At 49.2% G+C, this 21,885-nt stretch overlaps 1 protein-coding gene across 1 annotated transcript in view; it reads left to right on the forward strand.

Annotated features, from left to right (window-relative positions):
• GALNT18 (polypeptide N-acetylgalactosaminyltransferase 18) overlaps positions 1–21,885 on the forward strand; it is a 353,583-nt gene that overhangs the window by 160,717 nt on the left and 170,981 nt on the right. Inside the window, exon 2 of the mRNA XM_022555677.3 lies at positions 5,272–5,464. Coding sequence (XP_022411385.1) covers positions 5,272–5,464 — 193 coding nt within the window. The remainder of the gene's footprint in view (positions 1–5,271; positions 5,465–21,885) is intronic.

Consider the following 21,885-nt stretch of genomic DNA (forward strand, 5'->3'; position numbering starts at 1 on the left):
CACTCACATGGGGAACGGATGAGCTGAGTGAAAGGTCTCCAGAAACCCATAATTCTTTCTCACAGGGGCCTCCGAGGAAGGGCTCGAGCAAGTAATGGTCAAATTGTACTTATCCAGCCAGACACAGACGCTAACCAATGTGCATGAACGGGGCTCCTGGGTGGGCCGGGCATACACCTTTCAGTTGCTGGCTGGTGGAAAGATCTGGATCATTCCAAGAAAAGGGCCAGAGCAGCTGGGGTTAGAGGGCCACCCGGAGGGACTCTGGGAAGCAGCTGTTTACCAGCGCTGTGACGGTATCTCAGTGGTTTGACAACTGCTGTGAACCAGTGCAGGCCAGCTGAGCAGCCTCCCGGGACCTGAAGTTTTTCCAGTCCTCAAGCCAGACAGTGTATCTCGCCCATGACGTGGAGGCGGGGCTGCCGTCAGGAGTATGGTTTCAACGTCAAGTTCTTTTACATCTCTGACCTGCAGTTTCCTCTCATCTATGATGGGAATGATAGAACCTATATCACAGGGCCACTGCGATGGCCTGGCCTCACCACCTGGCAGGGCCAGTGCAATGGAATTGGGGTACAGTGTACGAGGGGATCAGCTCCGGGGGCAAAGGTTTTGCAGCAAACACCCAAGATTAGTCTGTAGTCCCCTCCTCAGTGGACCTCAAATAATTTTTGAGTGGCACTTTGCCACTTTGGACAGTACCTTTGGTGATGGTTAGTAGGTGGCACTTTGGCATACGTGCTTGTAGGTTCATAAACTATTTCCAAATCATGTGGCCAATCTGGGGCCTTTCAGACTTACAGTCTGCACTGTTGTTCTTCCTTCCCCATCCACAGGCTGTCCCAGGCCTGCTGGGGCCCTGACAGCTCTGGTTCTTGTTCTCCAGTTTCTGCTCTGTAGAGCCATCTGTCCAGAGGCTGAGAGAGACAGTTGGCCATGGGAAGTCCCGAGCAGAGAGGGGCATAGCATGGCAGTGTCTCTCCAGCCGATGGGTTTCCTGAGGTCCCACTGGGGCACACTTCCTGCTCACACCACGTGGTTGTTTGTGGTGAGTCAGGGAAGGCAGAGGAATAGCTCCCCTGCCTGGGCGTTACACAGGTGCCGCTTGAGCCCCATGTGTGGCTGTCTGGTGAAATGGCCCTTCACTGTTCCCTCTCAGCCTCTTCTCCCTAGGACACAGACAAGCACCAGGGCTGGGTGAAGAATGGGCTGGGACCACAGCCCCTGTGCTGTTCTAAGGATCCTCCAAACACTGGCTCGGCTGCCGGACTGAGTTCACTGTGCCCTGCTCATCTGTGCCATGAATGACCTCTTCCCTTGGGCGCCCTCAGCCCCCTGCATAGACACCTCTCTCTGGTCACCCCCTCAGTTGGTCAGGCATGGCCGAGTAGGACTGAACCCCAGCAGGGGCCACAGCCTGCATCTGCTTCTGGGGGCGGGTCTCATCCCTGGATGAGAGACATCTGTGGGTCTGGCCCCTCACCAGATGTGTCCAGACTCCCCTGGCCCCCTGCAGAGGACCCAGCCAAGGCTCTTGCCTGGGGCCTCTTTACAGCTCCAACTACGTCAGACACGGTCCTCCTTGTAGGTCTGCTTTCTTAGTGGAGAGTGAGGGGAGTTGGGTCTAGGACTGGTTAAGGGGAGGCCACTCTTTGTAGACATGGAAACCCTTCATCTGGGGGCTACACAACAGCAGCATCTTCCAGAGCTGGGACCTCAGGGCAAGGCCATTCCTCTTTGTAATCTGAACTCAAGAAGTGTCAGTGGAAGAGCACCGCGGTGGGCTGTGAGGCTGTGTGGGTCCTTAGCCGCTGATGCCCACTGAGCTAACATTTATTATGTGCCAGGCACTGTGCTAAGCTCCTTACATGGACCAGCTCATTGAATACACTCCAACAGCCTATGAAGAAGGTACTTTTAGTATCCATTCCACTTTCCAGATGAGGAACGAAAGTGCAGATAAGCTAGACTAAACTGGCAAATGGTCGAGCTGGAGTATGGATTCTGTCTCTACAGCCAGTGCTCGTAAGGAAACAAAATGAATGGATTAGCAGAGGCAAAGCCTCCTTACCTAAGAGATGTCACATGTAAGGTGTAGAGCAGGGGGTCAGTATACTTTTTCTTAAAGGGCCAGAAAGTACATATTTTCCACTTTGCAAGCCATATGGTCTCTGTCATACCCAGTCTGCCTTTGTAGCTCTAAAGCAGCTATAGCTAACACGTAAGCAAGTGAATGTGATGTGTTCCAATAAAGCTTTATTGACATAATAGATGGTGGGCCAGATTTGGCCCTCAGACCATAGTTTGCCACCCCTGATGCAGCGGAAAGCTTCAATGCCCTTGACAAACTGGGTGACCTCAGATTAGTCATTTAACATCTTCATCTTTGGCTTCCTCTTGTCTAATAACTAACCACTATGGGGTACTTATTAACTGATTTGTTTTAAAATGATGCACTGAGCCCCTTGTAAGAGCCACGTACTGTGCTGGGAGCCAAAGATACAGCAGGGAACAAGACAGAGGTCGTCCTGTTCTCATGGAGTCCACACCTGTGAGCGTGACAGAGATAACCTTGGGTAAGGACATCAGCTAGCACCGTGCTTCGCTCAGGCAGAAATTCAACAAATATACCTCTTCCCATTGTCACGCCCCTGACTCATTATTCAGGACCCACTGCTTTCAAGTTTGTTGTCATTTGTACCCATACTGAGTAAAAAGGCAGGAGCATGTGGTGGAACCCAGGACTTTAATATGTTTATAATCCATTTTTATGAAACACTGGCCTAATTGTGAATTATAATTTTTTCATTAACTGATCTCATTTTACTTGGTAATATCCATTTAGGTATGTGCGAGCAGTTTATTTAGATTATTACTACCCCCCATTCCAAATGAGTGAGTCATCCATCTTTTGAGAGATAACAAGGACCTTCAGGATCAGGCAAGCCCCATGTTGCCCTTCAAGCGTACCTAGTTCGGGGGCCAAAGGCAGCCTGAGTTCTGGGATGGAGTTTTGAGTAGCACCACAGTCCTAAAAGCTCTTGCTTTGTCATAGAAATGCACATGTAGTTTGCATTTTACTCTTTAATACGTCCTAATATGTTTAACATATCTGAGTTTCCTTCTGTATCTTTAAGGAAAATTGGTAACTGAGATGATAGGTCATGTTTGTCTTTGGAATTCACCTCTATCCAGCCCTTTGCTCTGTAGAGGCAGTGCGGCTTCGTGGTTAGGACTACTGCCTCGGGGGACAGACATCCTGAGATTGCACCTCAGCTACTGCACTTCCTTCTGAGTGAACTGGGGCAAGTTTCCCATCCTCTCTGTGCCTCACCTTCATTATCTGTAAAATGGAGCCAGTAGTACTTCCCACCTGGTAGGGTGAGTTGAGTCGATATGTGAAAAATGCTTATAGCAGAGCCTGACTCATGGTAAACACTCAGCAAGTGCTAGCCGTGATAGTTATCCCAGGAGTTACACGGATCTCCAGTTTGGGGTATGTCCCAAGGACACGGCCCCCGAAGAGGAGAGGTGCATACACATTTTCAACCAGCGCCTGCGAGTCCCAGCTCCATTTACAGAAGTTTTGGCATCTCTCTTACTAAGGTCTCCGGCATCGGCATGCTCGCTCTGCTTTCAGAATCTTCGGCTCTCTAATTTTCAGGGAGCTACAACGTCTCCCTTCTGTCCATGACACCCTCTGTGCCTCCAGTGATGGGGGCTTCCTCCCTCTGCAGCACCCCTTCCTAGGTGCTGGAAGGGTCCCCCTCTTACTCCTATAGGCCTCCTCCGCTTCCCAGACTGGCTCTTCCAAGAGTCCGTCAGGAGGAAGTGGTGCTAAGAGCTGTGGTCTGCAGCTCTGAGCTCTCCAACCTTGAAGACCATGGAACCCTAGCCCCTGGCCTGTCTCGGCCTGTACCTTTAAGTTACCTGGCATAGGTGTGCATGCACCTACTGGCTCCATACAGACAGCTGAGGGGACTTTGGCAAGTGTGCCAAGCCTGCCTCTCCTGTTCCTAACGCCCCTTCTGCTTCCTCCTGGTCCCTGTCTCATTCCAGGCTCCTAACTGTCTCTTACATCATGTTTATGAGCATGGAAGGCGCCGTCCAGTGACCTTGGCACCTCTGTCCAGTTTTTCTGATTGCTGACCTTGAATGGTGGGCTTGACTACCCGTCCCTGGGAACGAATTCCATAGTCTTGACCTGTCAGCCTATGTCCTGGCAAGACCTACCCATTATCGCCATAAAAGAAGAACTTAAATGACCCTCCAGGCTCCTCTTGCTATAGCAACCCTGATTACCATTTGTTGTGCACTTATTCTGAGACAAGTGTTTTATACACATGACTGTATGTAATCCTCACAGATCTTGGGGGTGGTGGGTGGGTATTATTATTCCCACATTACAGGTGGGGAAATCAAGGCGTCAAGAGGTTGAGTGTTTGCTTGTGGTCATGTAACCAGTGAATGGTGGAGCAGGGATTTATTTGAATCCAAGCCTCTGCTCTTAAAAGTAATAATGCCTCTTCCATTTTGCTTGGAAGCTTCCAGGAAAACGATGAGCTCTTCTTGACCTGGTGTGAGCACTGCCCCTCCACAAAGTCTACCAGGGATCCAATGAGCAGTGCCCAGAGTGCGTGGAGGTTTGGGGATGGTATGGCTGTCCCCTGTGCCAATGATTCCCTGTCCCGGTGGGCAGAGCCTGAGGCAGCAGGAGGCAGTCTGGCCGAGGGTCCTTGCAGCCAGGTGAATGTTGTACGATGGGACCAGGAAACTCACAGCAGGACCAGACAGTGGAGACAGAGGTGGACTGGCAAGAACTGGGCAGGGGAGCAGATGCCCAGCTCGGGGACCTGGGTGTGGGACAGGTTCAGAGCTGGCATGGAATGGGGGTGCGATCTGGGGAAAGAGAAGCAGAAGTCCCATTCGTGGGCTGGGACCGGCATCTCTGATGAGAAGGCAGACTGGGAAAGGAAAATGTTCTAACTTAAAGCCATGGGGCATCAGGATCACACCCATCGGCTTCCCAGCAGACCCTGTTGGGTATATTTCTATATCCGTTGCGCTAGTGGTTGTTGGGTGGGTGAATGGATGTATGGATGGATAAATGAGTTTGTGGAAGCATGAAGATTCTAGTCTCCTTTCCCCCACCCCCAAAGTTGGGGCTAAGATTGTTTTACCCAAGGCAATGGTGAGGAAGGGAAAGGGGTTGTCATGGCATATGCAGGGGTGTGCTCTGACCCACTGTCTCCTTATCCCTTCTTTCTCCAGAGGCCCCCGCGAAACCTGAGGAGGCAGAGGCTGAGCCCTTCACAGACTCCTCTCTGTTTGCACACTGGGGCCAGGAGCTCAGCCCCGAAGGCCGGCGTGTGGCCCTGAAGCAGTTCCAGTACTACGGCTACAATGCCTACCTCAGTGACCGCCTACCCCTCGACCGGCCCTTGCCTGACCTCAGACCCAGTGGGTGAGCAGAGTCAGTGGCCGGGCCCTTGTTGACCTGCAGGTGGGGAGGTGGGGTCACCACAGTGCTGGGGACAGAGCTAGGACTTGGTGTCTGGACTCCTGGGTCTCTTCCTGGCTTCAGCCAGGGTCTGCCCACTTGGCCTGCATCAGGCAAGTCACTCTCTCCCTACTCCCCCAGCCTCAGTTTCTCCATCTGCTAAGCAGGGGGAAGGCTTTCTTCCATTAGAAATTTGAAGGATTAATAACCTAATTTAATCCTTAAGGGAACGAGAATCATCTGGCATTCCTGTTAATAAGTCATTTTAACCCAATCAGTGCGTTTTTATGAACAATTATTTTTTTCTGTAAATTAGTTTTTTAAAGTACATCCATCTTCTGAGGCTAACAAGTCATTACACCCAACAGAGAAGTCTGTCTTGACTTCTCTCTTCGTTACAGAAGATGTTCCTTTAAGGTTCAGTTAGAATTTTTATTACTCCTAATTATTAAAAATGTGGGCATGTACCATAGCTGAGAAAATCTCATTAACTTTTGTGAGCTCCCCACCAACACCTTCTTTTCCCCACTTTCCCCTTATTTTTAAAATTTTCTTAAAAGCTGCAAACCACAGTGAGCTTATATCTGGAGTTTTCAGGAAAGATCTTGCTGCTGGGCTTGGGGGCTATATTCTTTGGGAAGGAGAGTTCAGTTCAGTTTCATAGACATTTATTGAGCACCTGATGTATGCCGTTTAGTTGGATGTGGTTTTTCTTGGCCCAGGAGAACTTGGCTGGGCTCTAGAGATGAAAGAGCAGCTGAGGATCTACAAAGGGAGAGAAGAGTATATGTTCATTTAAAGGGTATTTATTGAGCACTTACTATGTGCCAGAATAGTCTAGACCCAGAGATAGAGCAGTGAACAAAACAGACAGGAATCCTTACCCTCGGGGAGCTTGTGTTCTGTTCTAGTTAGGTGAGGACAGATAATAAACAAAGCAAAGTCACCTATGTAGCAAGTACTGTGGGGAAATGTAGTAGTAAGCACTGTGGGGAAATGTAAGGTGGAAGAGGGAGATTGGAACAGCCTGGAATAGGAGGAGGGGTTGAATTTTTAATGAGATGGTCAGAGAAGGCCTCACTAAGAAGGTGACATTTGAGCAAAGACCTAGAGGAGATGAGGAAGTGAGCCATGTGGATACTCAGAGGAAAAACTTTCTGGACAGAGGGACCAGCATGTGCAAAGTTCCTGAGGTCAACATGTGCCTGGCATGTTTGAAGAAAAGGAAGGAGGTCCCTGTGGCTGGAACAGAGCAAACTAGAAGGCAGTAGTTGGAGATGAGATCAGAGGGGCAACAGGAAGCAGATCAAATCGGGGTGAGGGGTTGGTAGTTCTCAAACTTGGCTACACATTCAACTCCTCTGGGAGTTTTAAAATAATCCTGATACCAGGCTCTACCCTAGACCAATTGGGCAAGAGTTTCCAGAGGTGGAACTCAGTGCCCATGTTGTTTAGAGTTCTCAGGTGATTGCCATGCACAGCCCAGGTTAAGAATTGCAGAGAAGGGCTCTGTTAACTGTTGCAAGTTATGTGACTTTTACCCTGTGAGGGGCTCCATGGGAAGAGAGCCGCATGAAGAGAGACACAGGGTGAGGTCTGGAAGTGTCCCGAGCTCAGGAGCTTCTGTCCCTGTGGAGTTGGGGGTGCATCGCCCTCCCAATATGTGGATGTGCTCACCAACCTGGATCCTCTCTGAATTCCATATTTTAAGGATCTTTATGGAGGCATCATTACGTAGGCATGATTGATTATTAACTCATTTTCCAGCCTCTCCCCTCTCTCCAGAGAATGGGGGGTAGGACTGAAAGTTCCAAACTTCTAATCATGGCTTGGTCTTTCTGGTGACCAGCCCTCATTCAGGAGCCTGCCAAGAATCTTCCTCATTAGATCAAAAGATACTCCTACCTGGGCAGAAGACCTAAATAGACATTTCTCCGAAGAAGACATACAGATGGCCAACAGGCACATGAAAAGATGCTCAACATCACTAATCATTAGAGAAATGCAAATCAAAACTATAATGAGGTATCACCTCAGACCAGTCAGGATGGCCACCATCAAAAAGTCTATAAATAACAAATGCTGGAGAGGGTGTGGAGAAAAGGGAACCCTCCTACACTACTGGTGGGAATGTAAATTGGTGCAGCCACTATGAAGAACAGTATGGAGGGTCCTTAAAGAACTAAAAATAGAACTACCATGTGACCCAGCAATCCCACTCCTGGGCATACATCTGGAAAAGATGAAAACTCGAATTCAAAAAGATACATGCATCCTGATGTTCATAGCAGCACTATTTACGGTAGTCAAGTAATGGAAGCAATCTAAATGTCCATCGACAGATGAATGGATAAAGAAGATGTGGTGTGTGTATATATATCTCTACACACACATATATATATGAATGAAGTAATGCCATTTGCAGCAACATGGATGGACCTAGAGATTATCATACTAAGTGAAATAAGTCAGAGAAAGACAGATATCATATGATATCACTTGTATGTGAAATCTAAAAAAAAAACAAATGAAGTTATTTATAAAACAGAAATAGGTTCACAGACATAGAAAACAAACGTATGGTTACCAAAGGGGAAAGAGGGGGGAGGGATAAATTAGGAGTTTAGGATTAACAAATACACACTACTATATATAAAATAGATAAACAACAAGGGCCTACTGTATAGCACAGGGAACTATGTTCAATATCTTATAATAACCTATAATGGAAAAGAATCTGAAAAAGAATAGATATATACATATATGTATAATTGAGTCACTTTACTGTATACCTGAAACTAACACAACATTGTAAATCAACTATAATTCAATAAAAAGTTATCTGTTTTGAGAAAAAAAGAGATACTCCGATCACCCAGGAAATTCTAAAGGATTTGGGACCTCTGTGTCAGACACTCCTTTCACTCAGTAAATTACAAAGGATTTAGGGGCTATGGGTCAAAGACTAAATAAATATTGTCAGGAACTGGAGGCAGAGATCAATATACGTATTTCTTACTATTTCATAGTATCATTATTAGTCTCCATTTTACACAAGAGGAAACTGGGGCGCAGAGAGATTATGTAATCTGCCCAAGGTCACTAGTGGCAGAACTGGGATTTGAACTCAGGCAATCTGGCAATAGAATTTGTGCTTGTAACCGTCACTGTGTTTCACTGCCGTGAGGTGTCCATTCGTGTCATTCTACTGGGGATGGGGCCTGCTTTAACAATGTATAGCATGGAGCTGATTGGCTTATCTGGTTCAGGAAGTGGAAAAATTGTTTTAGTGAAGCTCAAAGCTGTCATCAAGGCATAGAGTGAAACCTCAGCGATGGCAAATGTTGGGATTTAGAGCAAGGTGGGTAGGGGTACAGGGAGCATCTGGAGAGGAAGCCCCATGCTAAGGACAGTCTCTAGAAGAATCACACCAGGTGTACCTTGCTTCAGTCCCAGCTCCTGCGCCTTTCCTCCTTTTACCTCCTGTTTGCCCTTGGGGATTTCTGCCCCTGGAGGCATCCTTGGATTCTGCACTATTCTTTTCTTTTTTCTTTTTTTTTTTTTTTTGCGGTACGCGGGCCTCTCACTGTTGTGACCTCTCCCGCTGCGGAGCACGGGCTCCGGACGCGCGGGCTCAGCGGCCATGGCTCACGGGCCCAGCCGCTCCGCGGCACGCGGGATCCTCCCAGACCGGGGCACGAACCTGCGTCCCCTGCATCGGCAGGCGGACTCTCAACCACTGCGCCGCCAGGGAAGCCCTGCTCTTTGTATTCTTGACTTTGCCAAGTTCTAACCCTGATGCTATGCTCATTGGCTTCATTCCTGGACCAGAAAGTGGGTGTCCCAAATTCTTCCCTACCCTCCCTTCCATCACCTCTGGCTGGGCCCTTATTTTATCTCCTTTCTTGGTAATCTGACCACCTTGTCATCTGGCTGAGAGAGGGCCAAAGTGTGCTCAGCGCCTTATACGCAGGGCAAGAGGTAACTAGAAGGAAAAAAATCCATCCAACTGGTTGCTAGGTAGGCTTCATTAGTTTATTCATCCAATAAATATTTATTGAGCACCAAGCGTGTGCCAGGTACCTAGTAAAGCGTCAGACAGAGAACCCTCAAGGAGCTTACACTGTAGTGGGATCCAGAGTGAAAGGTGATGGGATCAGAAGGCAAGTGATCAGAAAACTTGCAGAGGATCTCCTGCCTCCTTGGGAAGGAGTCATCCATGCAGGTCTCTGGTAAGTCAGGGACTGCACTTGACACCCACAGAAGCCCTGTCCTCCTGGGGCCTCTGCTCAGGGAAGCAGCACCTGGAGGTTGACGTCTGCAAGGAGCCTCCTTTTACCAGTTTTGGCCACTCTCCCCTGGAGATGGAAGTCATCTCAGGTGGCCTTGGCTTGAAGCAGGATTTCGGTTCTCCAACCAGAGGCTGAAGTCAGGCCGCGGCAGTGAGAACGCTGAACCCTAGCCATTAGACCACCAGGGACCAGTGGCCAGTGACAAGGCTCTGGCCCATCAGCTTTGTAGAAATAAATTTCTACAAAGAGACGGAAAGTAGTGAAACAAGTAAAGTGTTTATTGGGAGGAAAAAAGAGTACGTGTGAATAGGCACACACGGATGGACTCAGAGAGAGAGTAGCCCCCTCATGGTAGCTTGAATCACTTATATGGGGCATTTCTTCTGGGTTTCTCTTGGCAGTGATCTTGCTTTGCCTGGTTCTGAGTCCTTATTTGGTTTACATGAGGGTCGTCCCGTGTGCACGCACCCATCTCTTAGCCAAGATGGATTCTGGCGAAGAAGCCTATGAATAGGTTGACGTCACTTCCTTTTTGACCTTCAAGGATCTTTTCTGCGCATGTGTAGCCAGGAAGGTCTCCTTGACCTCAAGAATGAGACATATGTGGTCTCTACCTTTTATGTGGGCGGGACTCAGCTCCTCTCTCCCTCTGGCTGTTTTGGAGTATCTGTCCCCAGGGAACAAACTCCAGCTGCTCAGCCTGAGGCCCATCTATCTCCTGCCTCAGAAGGACATGGGAACTGGAAACGCCACAGTTTCATTAGCCTCCTCTGGGGTCTTTGATCCATGCAGAGAGAGGACGTATTTCCTCCGGGCACCAGGACACTTGGCTTTCGGGGAAGTCAAAGTGCCATTCATTCTTCCTGCATTATATTAATAAGAACAGAGCAGGCCCCTTGGCCATCCAGGTGGGAAGACCCAGGGGAGACAGGACAGTGGTTGCCTCTTCTGGTGAGCCTCCTAGACTTCACCCCACGTGAGGCCTTTGCCAGATCTGGACAGGGGTTTGCCTTCTTGCTTCCTGGGGTGAAAGACACAGGGGCCTCAGGATCAAAGGGGAGAAAGTCTGCATCTCAGTCTGGCTGGACTTTACTCCGTCCCTCATGTCCCCAGCTACAAGCTCCAAACATCCCCATGGCTTTCTCTATGTCCCTCCTCCTGCCTCCCAGTGTCCCACCTGCCCCTTCTTATCTGTAGCCTCCAAAATAACCTCCCAGAGGCAAAAAGAGAAGAAGGGGAAGACAAGTCTTAATTGGGGTGTGGACTACATAGGTATATATATTTGTCAAAATGCATCGAACTACACACTTAAGATCTGTGCATTTCACTGCATATAAATTAAGCATCAACTTTTTGAAAAATTATGGTGTGAGAAAGAGATCAAGGAAGTCCTTTGCCTGTGGGATGGAGAGGGAGGATGGAGGAGACATCTTTAGGAAGGTCACTGAGAAAAGGGGTTGTGATTGTGGGGAAGGAGGATCGTGGAGGGCTAAAGCAAGCTTGCCAGATCAGGACAGGAAGGTAAGGCTGGGCCTCCCACCCCAGTGATGGCGGGTGGGGTAGTTAGCACATTGGTACTCACCAGCTCCACAGCAGCCGGTGCCTGCCTCATTCTTTCCTGCAGGCAGTGGGTATTATTTCCATACAGGGGCCAGGAGATATAAGGGATGAGCCCTTGATCTAGTGGGCATTGGATATGGGTAGGAACAGGAGGGGCTCGTGGGCTCCGGCTTCAGGGCTGTCACATTGCCATGGCAACTCTATGGCCTACCTCTAAGGTAGCTCAGGGCAGAGCCTCCAGCAGGTATTGCTTCCTGCCTCTTGCTGGCAGATCCTCAGAGGCCCCTGAGCCATCAGTAATGATGTTGCCTTTCTCGCCAGCATCCGCTGAGGTCCACATCCCTCCCAGGAGTGAGGGTGGACTGGCTCTTGGGTTGACTGGTAGGTTAAGGCCTGGGGCTTGAGGCACAAGGGGCTGGTAAAGGGGATTGGACTATTTTCTGCAGCCCCAGGTAGGAGCAACTGGGGCAGATCCACACATACCCACCCACAAAGGAGCCCTGGGTCCTGAGCTGGAGAGACCCTGTGTGAACATCCAAGTGGAAAGAAGCAGGATGAGATTATAGAAGAGAAAGAATGCAGGCTGGAGCCAGGGCTCTGGGTCCCCCTAGGAGCAGGTTAGGGTCCATCCAAGGTGGCTGTGGGTATTTGCTGCCACCACTATGAGGATGGTCACCAGGTTTGTGTGTATGGATCGGAGGGCCGTGGGGTCTTCATGGTGCAACCTCTGGACAGACATCTGAGACCTCTGAACTTCGGGGGTCAACGGTGCTGTCTTCATGAGTGTGTATGGTAGGCAGGATAATGGCCTCCCAAGGGCGTTCACATCCTGATCTCTGGAACCTGTGAATATGGGTGTTACACGACAAAGGAGAATTAAGGTTGCAGGTGTGTGAATATGGGTGTTACACGACAAAGGAGAATTAAGGTTGCAGGTGTGTGAATATGGGTGTTACACGACAAAGGAGAATTAAGGTTGCAGGTGATCAGCTGGCTAAAATAAGGAGATCATCAGGAATTCTCTGGTTCGACCCAATGTAATCACAGGGCACTTGAAAGTGGAAGAATAAGCCAGAGAGATGGCTATGTGAGAAGGACTCAACCAGCCATTGCTGGCTTTGAAGATGGAAAAGAGCCATGAATGTGGGCAGCCTTTAGATACTGAAAACGGCAAGAACAGTATCTAACAGATTATCACCTAGAACCTACAGAAAGGAGTGCAGTTCTGCTGATACTTTGATTTTAGCCCAGTGAGACCTTTGTCAGACTTCTGGCCTCCAGAACCAGAGGATAACAGATTTGTGTTATCTGAAGTCACCAAGTTTGCAGGACTTGTTTACAGCGGCAGTATTAGTATCAGGACACTATACAGTGGGCCCCTTTTGCACAGGATCCTGAGAAGGCTAGAAGGGCTCTGCGCTTGGTTTAATGATCTGCTGTTGCTGTGCTAAAATTCTTAATAATTTTTCAGCAGGGGCCACCATATTTTCCTTTTGCACTACAAGTTATATATCTGGTCCTGGCAGGGAAGGGGGGCGTTTTCAGGTGAGGAGCTGGGACATGATTGCTGGATCATCTGGGGGTTCCTACGCTGGGGCTAAGGATTTACACCAAGAGCCGCCACTTGCTCACTTAACGTGGCAGGCACTGTGCAAACTGCTTAATGTCTATGTTGTCCTTTAACTTTATCCTCTCGTCTCTCTGGGGTAGTTATTATTATTTCCATTTTATATAGGAGAATACTGAATATTTGCAAGGTTAAGAAACTTGGTCAAGCTCCCACCAGTGGTGTGTTGCAGAGCCAGTATTTTTACCTGTGTCTGTGTCTCCAGGACACTACTCAGGCCCCTTGCCCCGCCCTGCCTAGGGGAGCTTTTCTAGTTTGGGATTTTGGCTCTGTGGAGATGACCCAGAAGTCTTTGAAAGATGAGACTTCCATGAGGGCAGCCTCAGGACAAAGGAGGTAAAATCAACACCCTGGGTAATGGTTCTGCTGTTGCATCAAAAATTCTGACTAGGGCTTCCCTGGTGGCACAGTGGTTGAGATTCCACCTGCCGATGCAGGGGACACGGGTTCGTGCCCCGGTCCGGGAAGATCCCACGTGCCTCAGAGCGGCTGGGCCCGTGAGCCATGGCTGCTGAGCCTGCGCGTCCGGAGCCTTTGCTCCGCAACGGGAGAGACCACAACAGTGAGAGGCCCGCGTACCGCAAAAAAAAAAAAAAAAAAATGCTGACTACACAAACATAGGGAGAAATACTTCTTAACTGGAGCAATCTGGGAAAATGCTTCTGAATCTTAGTTAATTAAACATATCATGGGCCAATAGTATCACATAGTTGTTCTTAAAGATGATGTAATCTTGAGCTGTATTAATGCCTTAAAATGGGGAGGCAGTAGTTTTGTTTTACTCAGATCACAGCTGCAGAATTGGATTTCATGGGATATAGAGAAAGTGGCATATGTTTAAAGGAGAACGACTCAGGAGAAGAGCTGAGTAACATGACAAACAGATGAAGTTTTTGCTAGATTATAGAGTGATATGTAGAACCCAATTCCCTGGGATCCAAGGCCAGGTCTGTCACTTACAGAGCTGGTTGACCTCCAGCAAGTTACCTAGCCTCTCTGTGTCTTGGTTTTCCTATCTGTAAATTAGAGATGGTAATACAAAGATTGAATGTGTAATATACATAGAGCTCTTAGAACATTGCCTCACATCATAGTAACTGCTGTTTAACTTTTTGCTACATTTTATCTGTATCTCTGATTTGTAAAAGAGATGGCCTGGGGGACATGGTCATGACTTTACCAGAAACACCACCAAGTGCACAAGGAGCCACACGGGACAGGCCTCCCACCCTGGTGCTAGGTGAGGAGGGCCAGGTAGGCAGTGGAGGACAGAGTGATTTCTCCCCAGCACCAGAGTTCTGGGCATCAGAGGCCGGAGCAAGGCTCTGCTGGAGAGCAAAGACGCCCCGTCCTCCTTTTTCCCACCTGTCGGGCCTGCCTTCCCTTTACCCCACGTTCCTCAGCTGTCCTTGCCACTGGCCTGGCCTGCTCACCCACAGACTTCCCACAAGGAGATGCTCGGTCCTTTGTGTGATTTTTCCACCAGAGCCAGCTGACTTTTATTCCCTGGGTGGCTGTCCGTGTAGTCCCAGGGACCCCATTTTCCCTGGATTTTAATAAGATGTTTCAGGAACAAATGGTCCCCCTGCTTCCCGTTGGCTGTTTACATTTTAATTGATTCATTTCTCTCTTGTTCCCCTTACAATCTACATTTGACATAGCAGATCCTTTCTCTAAATCAACAGAGTCCCCTTGCAGAACTTCTGCCTCTGGTTGAAAGCTGGACATTTTGATGATCACATCTACTTAGAAGTTTACCTGTAGTGATTCCGGTGTCAGATGCTCTTCCAGGATCAGGCTGTGGCCCATTTCTTTTGCCTTGCAGATTGTGAAAACTCCTGTTCTCAGATGTCCATTGTCTCCTCCACATCTGAGCCAGACGTGGCCTCCTGCCAGGCCCCCGAAGCCCCTGACTACACTAGGTAGCCCCACTAGCTCCATGTACCATCTGGCTTAGTGGATGATCTGGGCTTATTGTTGTGGTCAGGCAGGGAGTATGTGTTCAACTCCGTGATTCCCATTCTGTCAGGCCGCAGTGGGATTCCCACCCACAAAGCTTTCCCGGGCCTGCATTCATTCTACTGTCTGCTATTCGAGCATTTATTCATTTGTTCCTTCAGCCAGATAGCCGGTGCCTTCTGAGTTTGTACTCTGTGCCGGACACTGTGTGAGGCACAAGGGGGACCTGGTGAGCAAAGCAGATATGGTGTTGACCTCATGCAGTTTGTAGTTGAATGGAGACACTGACGTCTGTTAAATAACCACGTAAAAACACGTTGCCATAGCATATAAGAAAAATGAAAGAGGCTGTGAGAGTCTAACAGGGGGATCCGATCCCAGTCCAGGAAGTGCAGTGGGTCTTTCTTCGCTAGGGTAGGTGTGCTCTCATGGAAGAAGGCACTCAACTCACTCAGATGACCACAGATGGCTGGGATTCTTTGTAGGCCAGTGTCTAGGCAGTCACATAATCACACCAGCAGAAGCCACATATCCAGGCTCTGGAGGAGGGCAGCGTGGCTCAGGACATCCTGGACAGGCTCGAGTCTGCATCCTCTCTGTTCATCTCTTAGAGTGCCGTGTCTCTAACAGTGGCTGTCCACATCTGCAGCTCACTCAGTGACAGTGTTCTGTTTCCTCCCCCATCAGTTCTGCTTCCGTCTTCTTAGGGTACCTCATGTTCAACCTCCCCATGAGAAAGGGCTTGATAGGACTGCTGGTCCTTCTTCAATATTATGAGATCGGCTATAAGAGCTTCTGGGCTACACTGCTCTGTACACTGACCGCCAGCCCGTCGATAGCTACTTGGGGCTCAGGAAGCAGTCTCTGGTCCCATGAGTTGTGGGCGGAATGGTGAGGCCACCTGGCAGAGGACACAGACAGCTTCATACAAGGAGTATATGTGGGGAGGGTTTATCTCAATGGGAGCAATGGGACAAGAAGACAGTTTTAGGCTTCACGTGCCCAGTAGTATTTTATCATGTTAGTCCACATCATCCTAGTAGACACACTACATCTGCCCCATCTTTCATCAGAGTTGACCTGGAGTGACTTCCATTTTGCCCCTCCCTCCACCAGGTCTTTGGGTTATCACAACACCAGTGTCTGGACAGATGAATCTCTGGGTGGGTGTGGAAAGAAGGTACGGACCCTAGTTTAGCGGAGACTATGAGTACTGGCTTTGGAGGCAAATGAGCCCAGGTGTAAGCCCTGGAAGATAACTTACTGCCTCAGCCCTATTTCCCTCATCTGTAAAATGGGGATAAAATGTTTACCATGTAAGACTGTAGGAAGGAATAAAGTTCAGAGCGGGGATAAAAGAGTAAACACATCTGTATATCTCTTAGCGTGGTTTATGGCAAATCATAAGCACTCAGTAAATGGAAATCAGTACTATTGTCACTTCCAGATATTCTGTGAGGAGTCTCTGGGCAGTAGGGGTAGCTGTACCGTGCAGTCTCTGAGCTCCAGAGGTTGTGGTGATAGAGATGCCAGGCACAGGGAGTGGAAGTCTCGACTGCACTCGTGCCCAGTGAGAACCCCCATATTGCCCTCATCCTCGGCTCTCATTAAGCCCAAGAGACCGGTCGCGGGCAGGCTGGGAGCCTATCTAATCTGGAGAGTTCTGGAAGAAGCCAGAAGTGTGCCCAAGTGAGGCCAGAGGACAATCAAGCAAGTCCTGTGGGTACAGGTAGAAGGGTGGAGGCCAGGGTGAGGACACAGATAGCTGTAAGGGACAAAGAGGCACTGCTGATCCCAGGGTTTATGCTCTAGGTGGTTAACGGTACTGAGCCCTTGTGTGCTGACCACGGGTACAGGGTAGAGCCTCTCTAGGAGAAACCTGGGAAGAAAGAAGGGCTCCGGGCACTCAAGGGAGTGGGTACCTGGGAGTGTCGTCTTCTCTCTGTTTGGTCCAGGGCGGTCCCTCCTCCACTCCCAGGATCCAGGCATAGTTGGACCTGGTTCCCTGTGCACATTGGCCGGCAGACCACAGCTCACATTCTACTCTGATCTTCGCTCTGGAAGAGGTCAGGCAGCCTCCATGAGTCATGCTCTGATGGACCGGGAGCTCGTAGATTTGCCGAGGTCACAGGGAGGGGAGAATCCATCGGTCCAATATGGGGGTGTCTGGCTGCTGCCCCGGTCGGTACCCAGTGGCAGAGCGCCTGGCTCGGCCTTCCTTAGTCTGCTGCTGCTTCCCTGCCTCTCGTGGGTAGTGGCAGCGCTAAGGCTTTTGATATAAACTTGCCTCATAAACAGCTCCAAATCGCGTCAGGGAGCTCTGCTGGGAGGCTCCCTACATAGCCGCTTCCATACCCACACCACCTCTGTGTGCAGAGATGGATGTAGTTGACTTTATCATGACCATCCGTCCCGGCTTATTAGACAGCCATAGTACTCCCCTCTCAGAAATGCCTTGTTTTTATCTCTAGTGGAAAATGGCTCAACTTTGAACAAGAGTAAAATAAAAAGGGAACTTTTATGGTTAATTTTACAGGAGAGTGTACCTCTTCTCAAAATGTGTAAGGGACCGGTCTGGTACAGTCAGGCTTTCTTAAGGAGCACAAGTAGAGAAGGGCCAGTTACACCTGGTGGTTCCTCTGATTCTCACGTCCCCTGGCCCTTCTCTGGAGAGGCAAGCAGAAAAGGGGAGGACAGAGGCAGACACCAGAGCAGGTGGGGACAGCAGGCTGGGAGCAAAGGCTGTGCTGGCCAGACCCAGGAGGATGCAGGTGCTGGGGGAGAACATCTCCGTGTGTGAATATGAGAGGCACAGCCCTCGGGCAGAGGCTGGTGCTGGTTTGTGGGTGAAGTGGCCGGACTCGGGAACAGAAATTGCTGGGCTTGGGTCTGGAGCAACCCTCTTGGACATGTGTTTCTTTGGAAGGCCTTGGGCTGCCCCGCTGCAGGCAGGCTTCTGTCCTGAGTTCAGTATCCGGCAGTGATGATGGTGAGTGTGACCGGCAGGTATGCAGACATCTCACCTGACGTGCTGTTCTTCCCTCTTTTGGCCTCTCCTCTCAGCCACGTAAGTTCTGCTTTAATGTTGAAACAAAGGTTGCAATCATACTGTGTGAATGTGTGTGTGTTGGGGACTTTGAAAAGGATGCTATCAGTTCATTCAAGAGATGCAGGCTGAATGCCTGTTGATGGCCAGGAACGGTGCCCGGCAGAGGGCATGCAGTCATGAACAAGATCTGTCCCAACCATCAGGAAGCTGTGGTCTAGTCATAGGATGACCAACCCATCCCAGTGTGCTTGGGACTCTCAGTGTTGAAACTGGGAGAATCCTGGGCAGACCAGGATGAAGCTGGTCACCCTGCCTAGTCACAACAGCGGTAAGGGGATGTATGTGTCTTGTGGCATTTGGTGACGACCAGGCACTGGCTAGGAGGGAGAGAAAGTTTGCAAGCTATTTCTTTAGTGAGACATCTTCCATTCACCACATGTGAGATAGAAGATCCTGAACTGTACAGAGAAGACACCTCTGATCATTGCTTCTACCTCCCTTAATCTGTGACAAGATATGGAGAGCAGGAAAGTGGCTTGCCCAGGATTACGCAGCAAGTCGGGGCACAGCTGGGTCAGCATCTGGGTGGCTCTATTCGTCCCCCTCCCCTGCAGTGTTCTCTCCCTATAAACTATCCCACCTCGTCTTTCTTAACCTGCCTACCCTTCACCTGCCTGCTCACGCAGACCCAGGTTTAGGTTAGATGCCATGAGGTGTGGAGAAAAAGCACCTGGCTGTTCCTGGGAGGGCCCTGAGTGGCTCCCAGGAGAGAAGGGGAGGAAGGAAGAATTTTAGGAGGTCAGGACATTTGGCCTGGAGGGATCACTTAATTACAGTGCAAAGGAACTGAGAGCCTGCTGGAGACTGAAAGTGAGCAGTTGGGGCCACAAATCCAGGGGAGGGAGGGTGGAAGAGGAAGGGCCTGCTGTTGGGAGAGGACCTGACTCTCCTTCAGAGGGAGGAGGTTTGTATGAAAAGAGCGTGCTGAGATCAGTGGCACGCATGTGAAATTTAGGCCTTATGCAGGCATACCTTGTCTTACTGTATTTCACTTTACTGCACTTCGCAGACACTGCATTTTCTACAGATTGAAGGTTTGTGTTGTCAAATGATGCTTAGCGTTTTTTAGCAATAAAATATTTTTAATTAAGGCATGTACATTGGTCTTTTTGGACATAATGCTATTGTACACTTAATACACTGCAGTGTAGTAGAAACATAATTTTAAATGCACTGGGAAACCAAAATATTTATGGGACTCACTGTATTGCAGTATTTACCTTATTTCAGTGTTCTGGAACCGAACCCACAATATCTCCGAAGTATGCATGGATAAAATAAATAAACCTGTTAGTTTTGTTCAATTCCAAAAACCTACTATATGCCACACCCTGGCTTAAGGTTGGGAGCTAGCACAGTAGCAAAATAAAGTCCCTGCTCTCAGGGAGGGTCATTATAGTAGAGGGAGACAGGCAATAAACACACACACACGTGACGCACTCTCCTAGGTGCTCTGTTCAAAAGGGCTGTTAAGTAACAACCTTGTTCGAAAGAGTCTTTCATGCGAAAATAGTGATCAGCAGAGTTTAGCTTGTAAAACAAAAGTAACGTTTCCACTCTGCTCGCAGAAAGATCTTCAGGAGACAGACCCTAGACCCAGCAGCTGCTCAAGCCATCAGGACGCCGTGGCCCGTTACTGGGAGACGTTCAACTTGGTCTCCTTGGAAGGCGGAAATGGAGTGGTTAGGCTGAGAATTAAGAAGGGAAGAGAGGAGGAGAAGGCAGTTAACCCCTAACCCTGGAAAAGACTTGAGAACCACCAGAAGCTTCAGATAGCGAGGCTCTGAGAACTCAGAGGAAACCCCTGGAGAAGTGGGGACAGACGTAGGGTCACAGTCTTCATGCTGGTGGAGTTAGTGGGGCGGACAGTGAACTGGCAGTGTACTGATATATTGACCTTATTAGGAGCTGTTCATTACACTTTCATAAAAGAAAAATAAAGGTCATGTGCTAGTAGTCTGACCATATAAAGGATTTTTTTTTTTTTTTTGCGGTACGCGGGCCTCTCACTGTTGTGGTCTCTCCCGTTGCGGAGCACAGGATCCGGACGCACAGGCTCAGCGGCCATGGCTCACGGGCCCAGCCGCTCCGTGGCATGTGGGATCCTCCCGGACCAGGGCACAAACCCGTGTCCCCTGCATCGGCAGGCGGACTCTCAACCACTGCGCCACCAGGGAAGCCCTAAAGGATTATTTTTAAACTGCAGTTAGCAAGTAGGTTGCATGTTAATACTTCTGTCAGTCTCCATGCTTAAGGAAAGGCCAGCTGCTGGTCTTGATAACCATAAATAAGCACTAGCCAGAAGCATTGTTTGACTGTTAACCAGCAGCCTTTTAATTTCTGTTATCACAATACTGTTCACAACAACAAGAGATTTTTGGAAAGGGTCTGTTAAGCTTAAGGAGCCGTTCCAGTTTCTCCCTCATTTAAGTCCCTCCCTCCACCTCCTCATCTCCTCCTGCCCTTTGCTGCACTTCCATGAGCTGGTTCCCTCCATCACCTCCTCTCCAGTCACAGCACGGTTCCCTTCGCCCCACTGGCCTTTGCACAGCTCACTGTGGTGTGCCATGTGAGTTTCTGGTCAGACCTCTCCCCTCACAGAGCCCTTCCCTAAGCACTCCTTCTAGAACAGCTGCCAGGGCATCACGCTATCCGCCAACCCCGCATTACTTTTCATCTCAGCACTTATAGGAAGTTGTATCATTTGTTTGCTTCCATGTTCGCCTGCTTCCCCCATCAAAGCATAAGCTCCATGAGGACAGGCCCTTTGTCCATGTCCTGCTGTACCCTCAGTGCACTACCTATCTCATGGAAGAAACTCAATAAATATCTATTCCATTAAATACAACAATGAATGAATTCTACACCAATCTGTTAACCTGATGGCTTTCCTCAAATTCTAAGTATGAAGCAGATTTGGGTAAACGCTTGATTCTTTCCCTTCCCCCACCTATCTTTGGTGAGAGAAAAGGAGAGCTGGAAATAGAATAGGAGAAGTTTCTGTAAATTTCTGGTAACCATAGAGACAGTGATTTTAGTTTATTAATCTCCTGCTCTTAAGCAGGCTGGGACCCCACTGTGATTTCTCTAAAATTGCTCAGTGCTGGTTATCCTGTAGCCTTCCTCATTAAGGAAGAACAGACCCGTCCCTATCCTGCAGCACTTTAATTACTGACGAGCAGAAGCCCTGCGCTATTATGCTCATTATTGCATGTTCTCACCTGGCTGCACCTCCCACTTTGGAGCAATGCAACATGGTCACCAGCCTTGAACCCCTGGAACCATCAGTGGCCTGATCAAACCTCTCCCTGGGAGCAGGCTGCCTCTTTTCTGAGCCCAGGACCTGGGACAGGGCTACAGTTGCTGCTCTCTCCTTTCATTCAAGTATCCTGAAGATGGGAGCTCAGTGCCTTCTGAAACAGTATTTTGTTTCAGCCAGAGAAGGGCACCAGCAATGATTTCCTACCCATAAAGGCAACGTTTGCAACGGAAGGAATTGACATGCCCTTGGGAACCGTGGCACTTCTTATGGTCTGGCCTCTAGATGGGATCTGATTTTAGGGTTGCATGTTCCTCCTCCCATGGAGAATGGCACGCAGACTTTTATGATCTTGCCTCCTGTCCTTTGGATAAGAGACCTCCAAATGGCTTTAGGGTTTCAGTGGAGCTAGGGAGGCAATGGACAGTTAGAGGCAGTCTCTCCCCTGACCACTTCTCCCTGAAGGAAGAACCCTGGTGTAGATGTAAGAAGACCAGAGTTGAGATGCCATCTTGACAGCGGACACATGGCGGGGACCTAGCCTATCCGAGCCTTAGTGTCTTCATCTGTGAAGTGAGG

The sequence above is a fragment of the Delphinapterus leucas genome, chromosome 7 (assembly GCF_059928025.1).
Source record: "Delphinapterus leucas isolate spDelLeu-1000000601 "Yukka" chromosome 7, BTC_Dleu_Yukka2, whole genome shotgun sequence".
In the NCBI taxonomy this organism is placed as follows: Eukaryota; Metazoa; Chordata; class Mammalia; order Artiodactyla; family Monodontidae; genus Delphinapterus; species Delphinapterus leucas.